At 46.1% G+C, this 15,420-nt stretch overlaps 1 protein-coding gene across 1 annotated transcript; it reads left to right on the top strand.

Moving 5' to 3' along the window:
- The first annotated feature begins 524 nt into the window (after nucleotides 1-524).
- HEBP1 (heme binding protein 1) lies at nucleotides 525-9,407 on the top strand. Its single transcript, XM_083401260.1, has 4 exons — nucleotides 525-658; nucleotides 5,090-5,222; nucleotides 5,389-5,569; nucleotides 7,714-9,407. Exons 1-4 carry the CDS (start codon nucleotides 629-631, stop codon nucleotides 7,883-7,885), a joined length of 516 nt encoding a protein of 171 aa, XP_083257386.1. The 5' UTR covers nucleotides 525-628; the 3' UTR covers nucleotides 7,886-9,407.
- Nucleotides 9,408-15,420: the final 6,013 nt, after the last annotated feature.

Below are 15,420 nucleotides of genomic sequence, written 5' to 3'. Positions count from 1 at the left end.
ACTCCTGTGTCTCCCGAAGGCAGTATGGAACACTGAAATCGGAGCTCCTTTCCACCATCGCTTTAGGTTTTTTTTTATTAATTGTAATAAATAATAATATTAATTATAGTTATTACATTTACAGCTCAGTTTTCCTCCGAGTTGGCTCCTCCTGATTTGATCTTCACAATAACCCTGCCAGGTTGGCTCAGAGACTATGGCCAGCCCGAGGTTGGGCTACATGTCTGAGCGGGGATTTGAACTTTGATCTCCGGGGCGTCCTCGTCCTACCCTCGTCCTACCCCTACTGTTGTGCCAGGAAAAGCTTTACCCGCTTTATTTCTGCCTGCCAAGCTGCTGCTAATAGTAATGGCACAGGAGCACAGCAATGGACAAAGAAAGCTTGGCGGCCTTCGTTTCTCACCCGCCCTGCGCAACCCCCGCTCCACACCCCAGCCTCTCTCTCCAAGGGCAGCTGCGCTCGGCCCTGGGGCAAAGGATGCGCACCCCGCTGCTGTGCCTCTCCCGCCCGCTTTCCGTTCTTGAGCAACCGGGCAGGAAAAGGGCTGCTGCTCTCACGGCATAAATACTAGAGCCCCGACCGAGCGGACAGCCTGCTGCGCGGCGTTGACCCGTCCAAAAGCACAGCATGTTTGGAAATACCACCAGGTCGATGCAGGTAGGAGGGAGATGCCCGGTCTCGGAGAGGAGGCGGCGCTGGGGCTCGCTCGCCTTGCCCTCCGGAGAAGGGGGACGGAGTGGAGCTGCTGCCCGCGCCCCCCCGCCCCCCCCCCCCGATCTGAGGCTTGTCGAGCGCTGCTTGGCTTTGTAGAAGGTCTGCCACTCGCTGCTGCTAGCAGCTAGACGGCTTCTTTGGACCCACGTCACTCTCACGTGGTGGCTTCGCTTCGCTTGCCAATGAACTTTTGGTCCATTTATTTCTTTGCTTCTAGGAATGCCGCCGCACGAAGCGCCTTGCGATTGGAGGCGCGCGCCACACAAGGGCCAGTGGAAACATGTCCCGGTCTGTGAACTTGGCACCTAACGCAGCCACATTGTTGGAAAGCTAAGCAGGACCGGGTCTGGTCAGGATCTGGATGGGAGACCATTCCAGGATGACAGGCGGGGGTCGACATACAAAAACACCACGAAGACCCTCAGATTAGCTGAGGTTCCTTCAGTTGCAGGGAGGTGGAATGGATGACTCTTGGGGTCCCTTCCAATTCTACAGTTCTATGATTAGGAAGTGGATAGGGAAACATCTCATAATACAGTACTAGAACTCGGGACTACCCACTGAAGCTGAAGTTCACGGAATCATAGAATTGTAGGAAGGGATCACAAGGGTAATCTAGTCCAACCCCCTGCAATCATGAAGGAATCTTCCCCAACATGGGGCTCAAACTCACAACCCTCAGATTAAGAGTCTCATGCTCTACCAACAGATGGAAGAAATGACTTCATCACACAAAGTTTCTGTGGATTTTTGTTCCCACAACATGTAGCAGTGTCAGCCAACGTAGGTGGCTTCAAAAAAAAAAAAAAAAAAGAAAAGAAAAGAAAAGAAAAAAGGATCAGACAGTTCTGCCTCTACTGTTTCAGGCAGTAATGCTTCTGAATACCAGTTGCTGGAAAACATAGGAGGAGGGAGTTGCTGTTGCCCTCAGATCCTGCTTTGCAGGCATCTGGTTGACACTGTGAGAAGACGATGCTGGACTAGATGGGCCAGCAGGCTCCTCTGTTCTTATTATGCCAGCAGCCCTTACAGGAAGTGCCCCTCTTGAATCATGTGCCACAGAGATTTGAATTAGCAACCCATCTTGAGGCCTAAGTCTCTTCTCGGAAGGGATAAATCCCCCCTTCCAAAAGATACCAACATGCCCATCTTCCAGAGAGAGTCAAAATTCTTTGTGTGCCTTTTTTCACTGAGACATCCCTGGAAGTTTTGCATCTTTTTGCTGATTCGCTCATCCCAAGAACCCCCTGCCCCTATGCAGCCAGTAGCAAGGACCTTTGATATCATGGCTGCTGTCAGGCCCCCTTTTTTAATGGAAATATAAACAGTGCTTGTTTTTTCAGCACAGAAATGTAGGGCTGGACAGACATCACCTGTCAAATTTTGTGTGTCATGCAGATGGGTAAAGCAGAAAGCCCTCACTTTAAAAAAAAAAAAAACAAGGTGGAAATACACCTCACAGTATATCATTTCTCTACCCTAGGAAATGCTGTTAAGGGAGTGGAGTTGTGTGACACTTAGGTGGGGGGGGGGGAATTATTCACAATTATCTGTGGAGAAATCTTGCTATTTGTGTGTAGCATTTTACACGGCGTACTTATGGCAAAATGCATATCTTAAATCCCTTATAGCTCCCTGGGGGGGCCTTGTGGCCACAGCCATTCAGTAGAAATGAAATGGTTTGTTTTATAATGTGCATTTTGTCTTCCCTGTATGAAACTAATTGCAGACTGAAGAGTGTGAACATCCCAGTGCCGGTGCTCTGTGGCATGTGGTATTAGATCAAGCTGCGTTATGGCTACCCAAGGTCATAACTCTTCCTTCCCCGAAGGAAAGAATGCCAGTCACCTGCTGTTTCACAGCTGGCAGTGTTTTCTCCCAGCACTCTGTTCTGCGTTAATTTGCATGTTCTTATCTGCCACTTATTTGTTACCGTTTGCATCCCATCCTTCCTGCAAAGAATTTAGGCTGCTGGTTTAGCTTCGCAATGCCCTGTGCGGTAGATCAGAGTGAGGCATAAAGCCACGCTAGACAGGTTTGAAGTTGTTCTCTGTGTGTAAACATGGCACTGCCCCAGTCATGTGGAAATGGGAGGTGCATTTGTAAAAACAAAAGGGGCATGTGGATTTGCACTGCAGAACCTTCCTCGAACCAAGGTCTGTGTGCAGCTGATCACTGCATAACTCCTCTGCCCATGCAGTTTCCCCTCAGATGTAGTCAGAATGCCAAACTGAACCTGCCTAAGAGAAAAGTACTTGGGGAGAGGGGCTGTGGGCAGGTCAAGCATGGAAAGGAGACATGACCAGCCCTACCACTGGGCAGCATGAGGTAACTGCCTCAGGTGGCAGATGCAAGGGGCCAGTAGCTCCTGGTTGTTCCTCCTGCTTCCTTTTTTGGGGGCACACACCCTCTCCCGGGGCCCCTGATCTGGCCTGCTGCCTTCACTGCCAGTCCAGTCAACTTGTATAAATGGAACAGGAAAAAGATGCCTCAGACAGTAAAATGTCTTGGCTCAGCCTTGAGGGGGATTTTAAGTTCCCGTCTCCCATGCATTTCTTTTGCTTTGGCAATTGGATCCCCCCCCTCTACTTTTTTTGGGGGGAGGGAGTAGGGACGTTCTAGGTGCCGAAAGAGAAATTGTGTACTTTTTCCCCAATAAGACAGCTGCCGAAAGGAGTTTAATCCTTTCTATCCACTTTATGGTCCCAATGAAAATTTCATCTCCCTTTTCTCTGCCTCTCCAATGCTTATTTGAAGATGGCTATCATATCTCTGCTCAGTCTCCCCTTTTCCAGACTAAACATACCCAACTCCTTCAAGTCCTTCAAGGCTTACCGGTAGTGTCAGGGGTTCAGGAGCAGAGGCACAGGAGAGGGAGGAAATGGAGAGCGAAGGGGAGGAGTCCGAAGGAAATGTCAGCGATGACAGCGATCCGAGGTCTCTGAGTCTGTCCAGTGAATCAGAGGATTCACAAAAAGGGCCTCCCATGGTCAGGGCAAGGGGAGTACCCAGGGGGGCACTTCAGGGAGAAGGGGCCAAAGGGGACTCAGAGAGCAGCAGCTGGAAATCTGGACCAGCGTCCACACCAGAGGGAAGTAGGGGGGAGGAGTTCCAGGCATCGGGATCAGGCGGCGCGCTACCAGCGGGAGAACATGAGGCAGGATTGACCACGCCTCCGTCAGGGAGCGAGGAAACGGTTAAGAGGAAGGTTAAACGCGCGCGCGCGCCAAGTTCAAATGTACAGGAAGGCGGCACAGTTGGCAGCCCGGGTAGGGAGCCAAGTCCTAAAGCCCGCCGAAGAGAGCGGGAGGAGTCAGGAGGGTCAACGTCTGCGTCAGAGGAGTCCAGGAGGGAGGAGACCCCGGGGGGCAGCAGGACCCAGAGGAGAAAGGAGAGAAGGGAGAGGTGGAGTAAGATTAGAGTCTTAAACTGGTGTACAGGGGGCGGAGATTCAGACGGAGCTTCGCCGGTCTAGACTCCAGACGTAGAGCTGGGGCGCTGAGGCTTGGAATGGAAACTATTCTTCAATAAAGACTTTGATACTTTACTACCGGCTAGCGTTGGTCCTTTGTGAGCTGGGACCAGGAGCCAGCTCTGACAGGTAGTTTCCAGACCCTTGATCATGTTGGTTGCCCTCCTCTGCACGTGTTTCAGCTTGTCAACATCCATCTTAAATTGTGGTGCCCAGAACTGGACCCCTTATTCCAAGTGTGGTCTGACTAAGCTAGAATAGAATACTATCACTTCCCTTGAACTGGACACTATACTTCTGTTGATACAGCCTAGAATGGCATTGCTTTTTTGCTGCCGAATCACACTGTTGAGCTTGTGGTCTACTAAGACCACGAGATCCTTTTCACATGTACTCATGGCAAGCAGGTGTCCCCCATTTTGTATTTGTGCAGCTGGTTCTTCCTGCCTAAGTCCCTATTGAAATTAATTTTGTTAGTTTGGGCCCAGTTCACCAATCTGTTACGGTAGGGTCATGTTGAATCCTGATACATACTGTCTTCTGTGGCACTAACTACCCCTCTCAGTTTGGTGTCATCTGCCAATTGGATAAGCATTCCCGCCCGCCTGCCCCCCACCAATGAATGAGCTTAAGATATGTGCTTTCTTCTCACTAAATGATACTAAAAACAGGCTAAAGTACAAGGTGTGCAATGTTGTTCTAGTTAAATGAAGTCTACACTTTGAATGTTACAGCCATACTTTCAGCATCTGTTCTATTCCTTGAAGGGATAGCTGGTCTTTGAATAGCAGGGCTGTCTAAGTAGTGCTGCAGGAATCAACTTTGCCGTATGAAGGCATGCATGGGTTGTGTCTGTCAAGGAATTTATTATCTAACTTTTGTGTTCCCATGACGAAAAAAAGCCGAACTGTAGGGAAAAAGAATACGAAGGAGGAAAGTTTGCTACCATCGAGCACACTGGAGAAACATTTGATGCGTCCTGTCTTGAAGCCGTGGCAAAACTATATAAATACTTTGAAGGAAGCAACAACCAAGGTGAAAAGCTTTACATACTTTCTTCACATCCCCCTTAATTCAGCTGCTTAATTGTTCATTATCTAATCCTTGGGGGGAAAGACAACATGAACATGTATTTGTTCAGATTTGTCATTTTGTGAGTGCCTCAGAAAAGTGGAGTCTTTGATCCGCATTTCCTTTGCAGGGGCTAAGATGAGTGTGGGAGATCCAGTGTGTATCACTGCATTGCTTGCAGATGATGGGTCACTGCAGCTGAAGGTGAAAGTCTCGCTACAGATTCCAAGCCAGTTCCAGGCCAGTCCTCCTTCACCCACTGATAAGAGCATCCGGATTGAACAGAGAGGGAAAATGGCTGCTTTCTTCATGTAGGTTTCTTAAGCCGGTTGTGTAACTCTAGAGCCAACCTGGTTCCCTCCAGGTCTATCGTGCCACAACTCCCATCATCCCTAACCATTGGCAATGAGAGTTTACATGTCCCCTCTCAACATGCTATATTTTGACCACACACCCAATGTCTAGCAGTTACAGTACAGTCAAACCTCGGAACTTGAACGGCTCCATTGCCGAACGTTTCAGTTCCCAAATGCCGAAAACCTGGAAGTAAGTGTTCCGGTTTTCAAACGTTCTTCAGAACTCGAACGTCCACTTGAGTGCAAGAAGCTCTTGCAACCAACCGGAAACCACACCTTGGAACTTGAACGTTTCGGAACTTGAACAGTCTTCTGGAATGCAGTGGCAGTACACATTAGTACTAGATACAGTGGTGCCTCGCAAGATGAAATTAATTCGTTCTGCGAGTTTTTTCGTCTTATGAATTTTTTCGTCTTGCGAAGCACCGCTGTGTATTGTCGGTTTCCCATAGGAATGCATTGGCGGTTTTAAAAAAAAGGCGCAAGACGTTTCGTCTTGCGAAGCAAGCCCATAGGGAAATCCGTCTTGCGAAGCAACTCAGAAAATGAAAAACTCTTTCGTCTTGCGAGTTTTTCGTCTTCCGAGGCATTTGTCTTCCGAGGTACCACTGTATTTAGGAATGCCCTGTTAGAGTGACTCTGGTGCCCAGCTTTTGATCATCATGCTCAGAATGCTATTTCTGTTAGCAACACTAGGGAGAATGAGAGCAGGATGGGTCTGTAGTTTGCTAGTTGTCCCAGTCAAAATGTGTACCCAAACACTAGGCTTTGTGGTAGAATGTTAGCTTCTGTCTTCCTTTAAAGCTGCTCATACATCCCTGGGGGAGGTGTCCCCCATTCTGCAAGAACCCTGACTTTCAAATACCCAAGGCTGAGGCCTAGAAACTCTTTTAGTTGAGCTACGGCTCTGAGCCAGTAAGATGTTATACAGCAGCTGTCCATCAATGTCTAGAGTGCTAAATCCATTAGTAGCCCAAACAGATGTATCGAGAATTGATAGCCTGTCATTTATGATGTGTCAGTTCCTTTGAACCAAGCTGAGAGATTTGGAATGAATTTGGCCTGCCACTTTCGGTTGGCAAGCATGTTTATGCACACTCACTTCCCGGGGGTGTAGGGGGTGGGGTGGGGGGACGATATAGCAGATCATTCAGCCCAAATGGCCTTTGGGTGGTGTCAAGGGAAAGCAAAACTTTATTGCAATTCCTGCGATGAAGTCGGCTGTCAAGGACCACATTTCAAAAAGTATGCCTCTCTTTGTCAACGCAAGGGGACTGGGAATCCACTCTAATTCTCCAGGCGCGGCAAAGGGAATATGAAGAGGAGGCTTCCGTTGTTCATTCTAAATGTCTGGCACAAAATGTCATGTTGGGCTTTGGGAGCAAATTTCCCTTTGTGGCAGTTGCCTTAACCACAACCACTCTTTATGCTATGATGGTAGATGAGGTTCCTCTGACTGACATCTCTGGAAATTGCCACTAAAGACACATATTGATTCTAACCATGACTGACACCTGGGCAAATAGGATTTGATCCTCTTTTACCAAAGTCCCATGAAAACAAAAATGTAAAAAAAAAGGGGGGGAGCGGGTTAACGGATGTGGTTGAACAGTCTTTTTTGTTTCTTTTCTTCACACACAGTAACCATTTTAGATGCTCTTCTGATTGAGCCATTGTGAACATATTTAAGGTGTTATCTATGTTGAAGGGAACCCAGTACCATTCTGCTCAACTTTCTGCTGAGGACGCAACTTAGAAATGAACAGGAGCACAATGATGCTCTTATGCAACTCCCCTTCTTTTCAGTAGGGCTTGTGCATGAGAACATCCCAGTGCATTGTATCCCATGGGCCAGATCTGTCTTATTTCCTGCTTGGCCACCCCTAATGGCACTGGAAATCTGCCACCTGCTTTGCCTTGAGATCTGCTTCTGGGGCACACTACAGAAGGGCACTTGCAAATCTAACAAATCTACTTTAAAAACTCTGCTTGAATTATTCTTTTTCCTCTTCTGCAATTGCACTCAGGGACTGGTCCACACACCACCCTCTAATTTTTCCCTTGCTTTTATTGTTCTCTTGTTTTTTCTTTGTGCATAGGTCATTTCACGGCAATGCCAAAGGAGAGGAGTATAAGAATTATGCAGCTAAGCTGAGATCTGAAGTAGGAACTGAGAAAGCTGACCACAAAGAGCTATATATTTTCAGCAGCTATGATCCCCAAAACAAATCCTTCGGGAATTGCCATGAGGTTTCACTGCAGAAGAAGTGAGCAGTCCAAAAACAAGAAAGATGCACCAAATGGAGAAGGTGGAAGGAGGAGGAAAATATCCACAGGTGCTATAGAAAGCTGATGTGTGTTTTGAAATTTACCCAGCATGTTTTGAGCATATTGCTTTTTATCAAAGGTTGTTCCAGCTTTGCTGCTTTCTTTCATACGCCGTGAGTTGCATTTATTGGGCTGTTTCCCATCTGAAACAGAATAGCAGAAGTAAAATACCATTAATAAAGAGAAATGCACTCAAAAAGCATTGGGTGAACCTAAAAATAAATACCGTAAATCAGTGGAGGGTTTTTTCTGACACCAAAACAAGTTTACCTCATTGTTGGTAGACTGTTCGCGTTCTACTATCCCCCTTAGTTCAGAATCTAAATAAAAACTGTATCAGTAATAGGGGAAAAGGTCCTTAGTTTGAGCTTGCATGTTCCTACTGTCCTTTGGTTGTGACCTCAGCAGTGTCAGCTACATCTCTCCCAAAGTTGTCCAGAGGGATAACAAGACAGCTGTACTTACAAGCCAGTAAAACTGGCACCTGTTAACAGATTGGTATTTCCTGCAGCACTGTCAACCTGTTACACTCATCTGACTTGGGAGATAATTTCTATCCTTAGTCCAAGTCAACCCTAGAGGCTGCTTTCAAGTAAGGTACACTGACAGTGCAGTCCACAAACTCCTGAAATGGGTGTTCTTGTCCTTGGAGCCATGTTTGCATTAGAATTAGTTGAAGCTGCATAACTGGCAACAGCAACTCTCACCAGCTGCCACTGTGTCATTAGGTAAGGCTCATGTGGCATTGGAAAGGCATTTGGGGCAAGTACATATTTAGGTTGTGTCTAAATGGCAACAGACTATTTATTTGGAAATGCCTAAGCTTTTCTTAACTTCAGTCTCCTTTTACAATCATGGATTCATATGGTTAGAAGGTACCTGGAGACGTCATTTTTCTTTTTGTAAATCTGCCAAAGAATAAAATAAACTAAAATTGGAATTGATGAGTTTTCTCAGGGTGGTGGAAGGCATGTGTGACATCTTCCAATGGTCTAGTGGTGGTGGCACTCACCGTTCTTCTGATAGAAAATGTTCTGCAGGAGCAGGGAGAGAGAAAAATGGGGGCTCAAGGAGGGTCAGCTGGGGTGGGAGTGATAAGTGATCTCATTTTCATCTGAGCAATGTTGGAGGGTATGGTATCCCCATATAGGGCTCTAATGGAGACCTTTGCTCTGCATTGCTTTTTATTCCCCTCCTTTGAAGCGGGAGGCTCACCTCAGACTGAAGGATGAAGGACCTCATCCAAGCTATGATCTGACTACTACATTTAAGCCTTGGATCACTTTGTACCTAATAACTCTTTGTTTCCTCGAATGCTTGCTGAGATGTCTTAATGGAACACCCACCCTTTTGCCAAAGCCTTTCAGCTTCTGAAGAACTGTGCAATTTTCTACCTAAATATGGATATGAAGGGCTGTTATTAAGCACATTTTAAAAATAATAATAAAAACAAATATAAAACACATGTTTTGAGGGTGTAACTGCATCCATCAGAAGTATAATTTTGCGGAGCAAACTAATAGTTTAGGTGTCCAAAATTAGTGCCAAAGCGACAACTTGAAACCTGAGGTGGTGCACATATGCATTCCTTTGACATCTCTGTTTGCAGGTGACAAGGTTTCTGCAGTGGAATGTCAGACAGGGCGCAGCAGCAGCGTGATGCATGGAGTCCTGGTGGAGAGGAAAGCCGTGCACTTCAGTCCCAGAGGAAATGCAAAAGGTTCCTTTCCAGATATTAGGAGACACAGCAGAAAGCAGAAAGCTCACTGCACTTCGGCTTCCAGGGCCAGCCAAAACAATAGGTAGAAAAAATTGGATAGAAGAGCAGATGTTCATCTTCAGATTTCCCCAGACTATTCCCCTTTTGTTGGAAGGTAGAGCTCTGTGTGTGCCTCAGGTTTCCTAAGCTAGCTTGCTACCCAACAGAATGCTGCCCTGTTGCCAGAGTTGAAGTAAGGTTCAGCTGTCAGTCAGGCTGACTTCCGTATGTGCCACAGGAGGCACTGTCTTGGGGAAATCGTCTGGGACCAGCCCTACAAACTTCTCTATCTCGTGGCACAGCTATCTTCAAGAAGCGGTTCTTTTTCCCCCGCTGCCTTCAAGTGAATCCAACTCGCAACTAAACTTCTAAAGTGACACACTTAGTATTTCACCCTAAGATATATGGCCTGAAGACGCGCGGAGTAAAAAAGACTTTAATTAATTAAATAAAGAGGGAAATCTCAAAGCTGTTGCCATCTTAGTCTGTAGGATACTGTTTGGGGGAGCATTCCCATACCTGAAGGCGTTGCTTTTAGGATCAGGATCAGGAGAAAAGGAAGCACTTTTCATTCAGCACATAATTAAGGCTGTATGCAAACACAGGAGATTTTTCTCCTATGGTTTGAATTATGCTTCTCCCCATCATTGCTTCACTATAAGTTGTCGTATTTGCCTCACTGGCTGAAAATCCAGTCTAGAGTTTTATCTTACACACACACACACACACACAACGCTACCCCTTCATATGTGTTTGTAGATTATTTTAATTTTTTTTTTAAAAAAAACTTTTAAAAGCTGATCTACGAGGTCAATAATGGCTTTGTTACTGATACATAGTTCAGCCAGTCAGAACTCTGAACAACCTGATGGGAGCTGGGAGAGAAGTGGTTGCCGCAAGGGCCAGCACTCTGCACTGCCTCATATTATAGGCTCAGAGAAGCATGAGTATCCCTGAGTTACATGGCAGCCTTAGCATCTCTGTGTTACTTTTCTCCAAGGTCATTAGCGTGCACTGATCTTTCCTCACATGTCACAAAACATGAGCAACATGTCCTCCTGCAGCAGGTTGGCACCCACCATGCTCATGTTATTTCAATGCAAATTATGTTCACTACCTTGTTACAATATGTAGATTGGCAGGAATTCTCCGGCTCCTGATATTTCCAGTGCCTGGCTCGATTCTGAATAATTTGTCCTCCTTTGTTTGAAGATGGAAGATTACAGTTTAATTGTAAAGTATTTTTTCAACAATGGAGCTCCGTAGAGCTATTACACCTAGTTAATTAGCACCTATCATTCATTTTCTGTAGAGGAGCGAGTTCCTCCATTGTGTGAACACCTGTTCCGAATGGATATGTGCATCTGGCAAAGGACTATCCTAAAACACTGAGCTTATATGATGCAGCATGTGCTACTAATACTCTAGGCAGAAGCGAGAAACATTGAAAACTGTGGTCACCATCCATGTAAATCAGGGGTAGGCAACCTAAGGCCTGGGGGCTGGATGCAGTCCAATCGCCTTTTAAATCCGGTCTGTGGACGGTCCGGGAATCAGCATGTTTTTACATGAGTAGAATGTGTCCTTCTATTTAAAATGCACCTCTGGGTTATTTGTGGGGTCTGCCTGGTGTTTTTACATGAGTAGAATGTGTGCTTTTATTTAAAATGCATCTCTGGGTTATTTGTGGGGCATAGGAATTCATTCATATTTTCCCCCAAAATATAGTCTGGCCCACCACATGGTCTGAAGGTCGGTGGACCGGCCCGCGGCTGAAAAAGGTTGCTGACCCCTGATTTAAATTGATTGATAACAGGTTCAGAAAGGCTAAAAAGACAAATTTCTTCTAACTACACATAATTATGGAATTCACTGCCACAGGGTATGGTGATAGCCACTAGCTTTAAAGCAAGATTATAAAAACATTTCTTGGGGGGTAAATCTATTTGTGGCTTACAACCAGGATAGCTAAATGGCCCTTCCTTGTTCCAGCAGCAGCATCTTCAAAATCCCAGCTTCTGAGAGGATGCAAGCAATGGAGAAGGACTGTTGCTTCCTTGCCCTGCTCATGGACTCCCAGGAAGCATCTGATTGGCCATGCCTAGAAACAGAATGCTAGATGAACCCCTGCACGATTCATCTGAACTATTCTTACATTTTTAGATTTCCCCGGAGAGAAGAAACAACTGGCTTTTGTCTACAATGTGCTTCTGTTCTTTGCTGCTACGTCTGTGCCCTTATGGTGTGAAGGTGGGGATTTACTAGAATTCGTCACTGTAATAAGCCTCTGCCTTCCTCACAACCTTTGCACAGCTCTTAGGCAAACACAACAAAAAGCCTCGCTAGAGAATGTGCAGCTTCTCCCATCCCTTTTCGGTTCCCTAAGCAAGTGGTGCTGATGTAAAACAAAACAAACATAGAACAGAAAAGAGGCAGGGCCTTTGGCTCCACGCATTTAGGCTTGTAAAACACACGCAGGCCAGGGATTGCACAGGTTGGGCTTATGCAAGGGAGATGAACATGGTCAATATCTGAGTACATCCTCTGCTTTGCAGCATCCTCAGCCCCTCACCCCGGATCATCACACTAGGTTAAATCCCTTTCGCTGTCCTTATATGGCACAGAAAGACCAGACCTTCCCCTCCTCCTGATCTGCTTGGGAAGAAACGGTTAAAATAATAGAATCTTAGAGTCGGAAGAGGGACACAGGTGGCGCTGTGGGTTAAACCACAGAGCCTAGGGCTTGCTGATCAGAAGGTCGGTGGTTCGAATCCCCGTGACGGGGTGAGCTCCCGTTGTTCAGTCCCTGCTCCTGCCAACCTAGCAGTTCGAAAGCACGTCAAAGTGCAAGTAGATCAATAGGTACCACTCCGGCGGGAAGGTAAACAGCGTTTCCGTGCGCTGCTCTGGTTCGCCAGAAGCGGCTTAGTCATGCTGGCCACATGACCCGGAAGCTGTATGCCGGCTCCCTCGGACAATAAAGCGAGATGAGCGCTGCAACCCCAGAGTTGGTTACGACTGGACCTAATGGTCAGGGGTACCTTTACTAGAGTTGGAAGGGACCCCAAGGTCATCTAGTCCAACCCCCTGCAATTCAGGAATCTCAGCTAAAGCTGACAGATGACAGATGGCCATCCAACCTCTGCTTTAAAAACTCCAAGGAAGGAGAGTCCACCACCTCTCGTGGGAGTCTGTTCCACAGCTGAATAGTTATTAATGTCTGAAAGTTTTTCCGAATGTTTAGTCAGAATCTTCTTTCTTGCAACTTGAAGCCATTGGTTTGAGTCCTACTCTCCAGAGAAGGAGAGAACAAGCATGCTCCCTCCTCCATGTGACAGCCCTTAAGATATATGAAGATGGCTATCCTATCTCCTCTTTTCCAGGTTAAACATACCCAGCTCCTTCAAGCACTCCTAATAAGGCTTAGTTTCCAGACCCTTGATCATCTTGATTCCCCTCCTCTGCACATGTTTCAGCTTGTCAACATCCATCTTAGTGAGGTCTAACTAAGGCAGAATAGAGTGGTACTATCACTTCCCTTGAACTGGACACTATACTTTTGTTGATGCAGCCTAGAATAGCATTAGCTTTTTTGCTGCTGAATCACACTGTTGACTCATATTAAGCTTGTGGTTCACCAAAACTCCTATATTCTTTTCGCATGTACTGCTAGTAAGCCAGGTGTCCCTCATCCTATATTTGCGCATCTGGTTCCTCCTGCCTAAGTGCAGAACTTTACATTTGTCCCTATTGACATTCATTTTGTTAGCTTGTGCCCAGTTATCCAATCTGTTAAGATCATTTTGAATTCTGATTCTGTCTTCTGCGGCATTAGCTACCCCTCCCAGTTTGGTGTCATCTGCACATTTGATGAGCATCCCCTCAATTCCTTCATCCAAGTCATTTATAAATATGTTGAACAACAATGAGCCCAGAACAGAACCCTGCTTGACACTTTTATCCAGGATGACAGGGAACCGTTAACAAGTACTCTTTTGTCGTTCATATTGTTTTCTCCCTCCCCCTCAATATCTCACTTAAAGCTCTCCTGATCAGATTCTCAAGACTCTTGACAAACACATTCTTGCCAACTGCTGTGAGGTGCAGCCCATCTCTCGCCAGAAGTCCTACCTCATGGAAGCGGAGACCATGATCCAATAAGCCACACCTTTCCCAGCAACACCACCTGTGCAGCCAGTGGTTTACCTCAAATATTTTCCTCTCTCTTCTTGAGCTTTGACCTTCAACAGAAAGAAGTGATGAAAATACTGCCTGCACCCCAAGTCTCTTCAGCTCCCTGCCCAGTGTCTCATAGTCCCTTGTTATATATATGGGGGGGGGGCTCATTTAATTTCACTGCACACAGGTGGTGTAGTGGCAATAAAGGTTATTTATTTATTTATTTATTTATTTGTTTGTTTGTTTGTTTGTTTGTTTGTTGCAGACTATGTGTGGCAGCATTATTTGAACCCACATGAATCAGAAAGAAGGAGTAGTGGTCACTGGGCTTTATAAGACTTGGCAACTTCTCTATCACATTGTGAATCTTTGCACCCGGAAGACAGCACAGCTCCCGTGACGTCCTGTTTCCTCCATACACTGCTGCCTCTGTTCCCCTCAGTAAGGGGTCACATATCACCCCAACTCGTCTCCCCCTCCTCTGGGGAGTAGCAGGAATGGGCTGTGCCTTCCAAAGGCTGCTTCTGTTGTCTTCCCCTCTTGTTTATTGGAGGTTATTTTGATATTGGATAAGGTACAAAGGCTGTCCTCTTCATTATGGACAATGGCCTTAATCAAGCACTGCTGAACATTTAGGACAATTGGGAATTGACATCAAGTTGCTCAGGCTGAGCTTCTTGGTAAACATGCTCAGGATTAGACTGTCAGTTGCTCTTCTTCGCAGTCACAGTATTTGTTCCTAGGCTTGTTCTCCGTGTCATCAATCAACTTAATCAACCCTTCATAATTGATGGATAAGGGAAGCATTTAGGGAACACGAAATTAAATGTTCTTAAGAGGTGACTCTCTGCGTCTTCCAATCAGATGGGGAAGCTTTGCTGCTGAAAGAGGGACTAGCCGACCAGGTGGAATGCTTTCATCATTTCCATTCTCGCTCCGTTACTGGGGTAAAGGACAGCTGAGTAGATTTGTGCCTGGGTTGATCGATTTTCATGGTCGCTTTGGCTTTGGAAAGCTGCCTCAAGGGTTGCTGGACTGTAACCCGACCGGAGCTGTAGCCACAGCAATTTCTCTTCTGCAATAGGGTTATCAAGTGCATCTGCTTGCTCTTCAGAAAGAGCATTTCAAGTACATCTATCTCCAAGCATTTTGGTTCTAACTGGACTGTAAGTAGCCAGAGATGTATAACAGCTACTATAAAGCTGTTCAAAAACCTAATTTATTGTATCAGGATCATTGGTAACAATGGCGTCCTTGACAGAAATAGATGGAATGCTGTGCATCTGGGTACTCCATCTTTGCCGAGTTTTCGAGCCAGCAACAAACCATTTTTGTCAGCCCATTCATAACCTTTCTGCTTATCGCAAAATGAAACACATTGTGTTGAACGGGTCGTGGTATTACTGAATTTTTGTTCTCTAATCCTTCAGGCTCTCCTGCTTGAAGACATCAGCCTGCGTAAACTCTTATTTGATTTTTAGCAGGGTATAGAAGAATTAATTCTACGCCTTCTGTCTGCATAAAATGCAGCCTGTATTCA

Source organism: Podarcis tiliguerta (assembly GCF_965153285.1).
Source record: "Podarcis tiliguerta genome assembly, chromosome: 10".
Classification (NCBI taxonomy): Eukaryota; Metazoa; Chordata; class Lepidosauria; order Squamata; family Lacertidae; genus Podarcis; species Podarcis tiliguerta.
Note: the sequence above shows the minus strand (reverse complement) of the source record. Positions and strands in the feature narration are given on the sequence as shown.